At 55.3% G+C, this 4,160-nt stretch overlaps 1 protein-coding gene across 1 annotated transcript; it reads right to left on the reverse strand.

The window, feature by feature from the left end:
• Positions 1 to 539: 539 nt before the first annotated feature.
• On the reverse strand, positions 540 to 4,151 carry LOC104916798 (transmembrane and coiled-coil domain-containing protein 5B-like). Its single transcript, XM_010727805.3, has 8 exons — positions 2,364 to 4,151; positions 2,175 to 2,231; positions 1,887 to 1,943; positions 1,690 to 1,749; positions 1,525 to 1,589; positions 1,231 to 1,306; positions 1,011 to 1,057; positions 540 to 826 (listed from the first exon to the last, which is right to left on the reverse strand). The coding sequence occupies exons 1-8, from the start codon at positions 2,433 to 2,435 to the stop codon at positions 625 to 627; spliced, it is 636 nt and encodes a 211-aa protein (XP_010726107.1). The 5' UTR covers positions 2,436 to 4,151; the 3' UTR covers positions 540 to 624.
• Between the last annotated feature and the right edge of the window lie 9 nt (positions 4,152 to 4,160).

Raw genomic sequence — 4,160 nt, forward strand, 5'->3', positions numbered from 1 at the left:
AATGGCGGGTGTCCCGCAAGCAGGAGCACGCCTATGGACACAACATGACAGCCTTTATACCCTGTTTTCTCCCCCTTGCCTCCCCCTTCTCCCCTGTTTCCCCACTGGCTGGGTACTCCAGGTTCACAATCTTATCAGAGGATTTACATTTGTTATTTACTTGTTAATTTGTTTGTTATCTGGTATCAGTCAGTCGCCATCCTGTTGTTTCCAAGATGTCTCGGCGCTCTTCTTGTCGAATTGATATGGTGATTTGCTTCCAAGTCTTGATCACCGGGGCGGGGGATGATGCCAGGCCTTCCCATGTCTCTTCAGGCGCTTCCTCGGGCATGCCATGACTTGTTCTCTGGCTTGATCTGGTGCAGGATATTCTTGCAGTGTGTATGACAAAATATAAATATATACACCTATATACACCTATATACAGAACGTGCGTCCCTGGGAAGGGTTATCTAGACGATAAGTGATGATAAGTAAACTATCAGAGATCTTCCCCAAGTTAAGCAGAAAGACTCCCAGAAAGAACTATGACAGCAGAGATCATGAAATAAAAATATATATATTATCCAATTCTAATGCAGAAACAACATTTGATTCCCACAGAGGGGCTACCGAGCATGGCGGTCAGATGGGCAGCAGCCCATCACAGACCACACGCAGGGTGCTGCTGGTAAAGTACGCCAGGGAAGCATACATTGCTCGGGGCAGCACTCGAGGCAGGAGCCGATAGAAGAGCTCCTGGTCAGAGTGCTGGGCATACAGTACTGCAGAGCCCAGCACAGCAACGAGGAGCAGCTGGAGGCAGACCAGGATGAGGCAGATCATCCTGTGGGGCAAAAGAGAAAGAGGGCCGGGAATGAGGCGTCCCCACCCCACGGTAGCACAGCCCCGCACAGTGCCAAAGGGGCCGTTTGGGAGCCCCGCCGGCTGCAGTGGGGTCCGGGCCATCAGCCCACTGCCAGGAGCCCGGCTGCTGGCGGCTGGGCACAGGGCAACAAGGGGACACTCACTGCATCCAGAAGGCGAGTCCTCGTCTCCTCGCCTGCTCCTTCTTCTCCTGTAGGTGAACACGGGGCAGGGACGGCGGTCAGCCCTGCTGCACAGCCGGGGCTCGTGCGGGACGGTGGGAGCCCGGCAGCGCAGCAGCACAGCCCCAGTGCTGCAGGGAGCCCCGTCCCCGGGGAGACCCCTGTCGGGTGGAGTGAGGGTGTGGTGGGCTCTGCCCCTTACCAGCTGTGCCTCCACCAGCTCCGGCAGCACAGCCCCAGGCACGTGGGCTGCTTCCAGCTCCATCTGATGCTGCTGCCTGTAGGGCACAAGGTTGGAGGGTGCCAGCCTTTGTCACCATGGGGGCTCCCCAGCAGTGTGTGCCCACCCCAGGGCTGGGATGGGGCTGCTCTGTCATGCCACGTGCCGAACGGAACCCGAGCCCCAAGCCTGGCAGCACTGCAGCCCCATTGCTGCCCCGGGCGCTGCAGAGACCCCCGGGTGCAGGCGTGGGCTGCAGGGCCCGGTCCCACTCACCAGGCACTCTCCAGCTCCAGCTCCTCCCGCTCCTCTTGCAGGCGCTGTTTTTCCTGACGCAGCGCCTGGCAGACAAAAGCGTGAGCGCCCGTGCCCGCTGCAGCCCTCCTCCAGGTCCCCAGCCTGGGGGCGGGCAGCCCCGACCCCCTCGCTCCTCCACACTACCTCGATCTTCTCCGTCTCAGCCTGCAGCTGCTTTTCCAGCTGGGTGATGAGCTGCTTCTCCTGCAAGACAACAGCTGTGCCATGTGGGACGGCTGCACTGGGACCCATGGACCCGAGGGACCGGGACCGAGGTCCTCCTGCAGAGCCAGAGCCGTGAAGACGCCGAGCTCTGAGGACGAGCCCCCGCTCCAGCCTACCTGCTCCAGCTCCTCTTTCCTGGCAGACGCTCTTTCACCCTGTGTTTGCTGGGATTCCTGCGGGAAAGGAGAAGATGAGCGGCCATCAGGGCATCAGCGCTCCCACAGAGCTCCGTCTGACGGCAGCTCCGTGCCGCCGTCCCCTCCTGCCTCCTCCATCGGGACAACCGGCGCCCACAGGGCTGCAGCTGCAGACCCACATGGGGGGACTTCTCCCACCCCACGCCCCACGGCAACACTGCTGTGCCTGCACACCCACACCGGCCCCGTGCCGCTGCATCTGCTCACCTTCATCAGCGATTTCCTGGCCACGGCTCTGTGGTTCTCCACGACCCGCTCATGAGCCTGAGGGAGGAGAGAGGAGCGGCGCTGGCACCGAGGCGCTGCCGGCAGCTCTGCATCCCGCCGGAGGCAGGGTGCCCTCCAGCCGGCAGCTCGTCCCGCCGGCCCTTCTGTGCCTGCCCACCCGGAGCTCACCTGCATCAGCTCCTGCAGCAGCTTCACGCGCTGCAGCGCTGTTAATTTTCCGCTGGCAAACTGGGCCCGCATTGCTGCACCACTCGCACAGCTGCTCGCAGGACCTGCACCACCCGCAGAACGGGGCCGGCAGGTGCAGCGCTGACTCACTGCCCCCGCCCCGGGGCCTCTGTGAGCTCAGCACGGCACTGTAACCTCACCAGCACAGGAGGGTCCTTGAAGATCATGGAGCCCAGCATGGTTTGTGTTCAAAGGGTCCTTGAAGATCATTAAGAACCATAGAATGGATGTGTTGGAAAAGTCCTTGAAGACCATAGAACCATAGAATGGTTTGTGTTGGAAGGGTCCTTGAAGATCATTAAGAACCACAGGATGGCTTGGTTTGGGATGGTACGCTTGGGAGTTCCTTGATGATCAAAGAACCATAGATTGGTTTGTGTTGGAAGGGTCCTGGAAGATCACAGAAGCATAGGATGGCATGGGTTGAGATGTTCCTTAGTGATCATTGAACTATAGAACGGTCTGTGCCATAAGGGTCCTTGAAGATCACAGTGTGTTATATCTGCCTGGACATCTGCTCCCTCAGATGGGATTTCTGGAATCAGTTTAGAATTTATGTCCTCTTGTTGAAGATAAGGTGGCAAAACAGATGCCTCAGCTTGATGTAACATCAGTGGGAGCCGGTTTGGTAGCCCCCCTTAAAAGGTTGGAAATTTACAGTGAGGATGACTATTAGCCTTCATCCCATGACCACCAAAGATGTGAATTATTTCTTGGAATTTCTGCCCATGTCCTTGGAATGTAATGAATATGTATATGCTATGCCTATAAATCTGTAGTCACTGCTTCTCTGGGTGTGCATGTTGGTGGAGCAATTCTGTGCACCCAGCGCTGTAATAAAGGCAATACCTGCTTGACAGAACCCATGGTGTGTCCAATTCCTGAGTTGGTTTTCTCAGCTTCACCACGGCCTAAGAGAATAAGCTTGTTGGACTAAACACTGTTCAGTTTTCAAACTCCATTATTTTAAATGAGATGCCACGGTCCAAAAATCTGAGTTACTGAGCTTCTTTTGACTCAACTGGCTCGTAGCTATGGTGAGATATTTCCTTTATTGCAGTCTAAATGGAAGCCACAAGGAGTTGGGTGGCCTTCTCCAGTGCCAGAGCAGTCCATCCAGCCCAGCACCACTAAAAGTCGCCGATACAGCCCAGTGCTGTGGAAGGTGGTTCCGCCCAATACCGTGACTGAACTCAGCTGAAAGCCACTCCACCCCACCCTGGCATGAAAAGCAGGAAAGCGTGGTGAGGCGTTCTGCATATACTCCAAGATGTAGACGATGAATAACTAAGTCCACAGATTCTCAAGCCGGTCAACTTTTATCACCTGAAAGATTTTGCTGCGTAATTCCATTACCTTTGGAATACTCCCTGTCAGACCTCTGTCTGTCACCCAATTTCAGTCCATCTCTTAGTGGAAAGCATTTCCCCAGCGCATGTTGAGCTCCTGGTTAGAAAACTGTTGGAAGGAAATAACTCACTCTGATTATGCCAAGCCAACTCTGGGGTATCCTTTCTCAGAATGCAGTTGGATGATGTTTGGAAGAAAATGATGGAAAGCAACAAGAGCTCCAAAAAACTGGCCTCAATGTTCTCAATTTGCAGAACAACTGGTACTCATGGGTCAGTCAAAATCAGTTTCTTCCATCTCCATGGAGCAAACGCTAGAGTGCTTCCTTGAGTTATTCTTAAAGACTTGCTCTTCGCACTCTTCACTGTTCCCTGTCTTTGTTCCCAC

Source organism: Meleagris gallopavo, unplaced genomic scaffold (assembly GCF_000146605.3).
Source record: "Meleagris gallopavo isolate NT-WF06-2002-E0010 breed Aviagen turkey brand Nicholas breeding stock unplaced genomic scaffold, Turkey_5.1 ChrUn_random_7180001948365, whole genome shotgun sequence".
Classification (NCBI taxonomy): Eukaryota; Metazoa; Chordata; class Aves; order Galliformes; family Phasianidae; genus Meleagris; species Meleagris gallopavo.

Bases quoted from the DNA above. Each gene is read 5' to 3' on its own strand.
- LOC104916798 (XM_010727805.3), bottom strand. From the start codon at position 2,435: ATGCGGGCCCAGTTTGCCAGCGGAAAATTAACAGCGCTGCAGCGCGTG. The intron at 1,944-2,174 runs GTGAGCAGATGC...CCTTTCCCGCAG, and splicing joins CCAGGAAATCGCTGATGAAG to GAATCCCAGCAAACACAGGG. The intron at 1,750-1,886 runs GTAGGCTGGAGC...GTTGTCTTGCAG, and splicing joins GGAAAGAGGAGCTGGAGCAG to GAGAAGCAGCTCATCACCCA.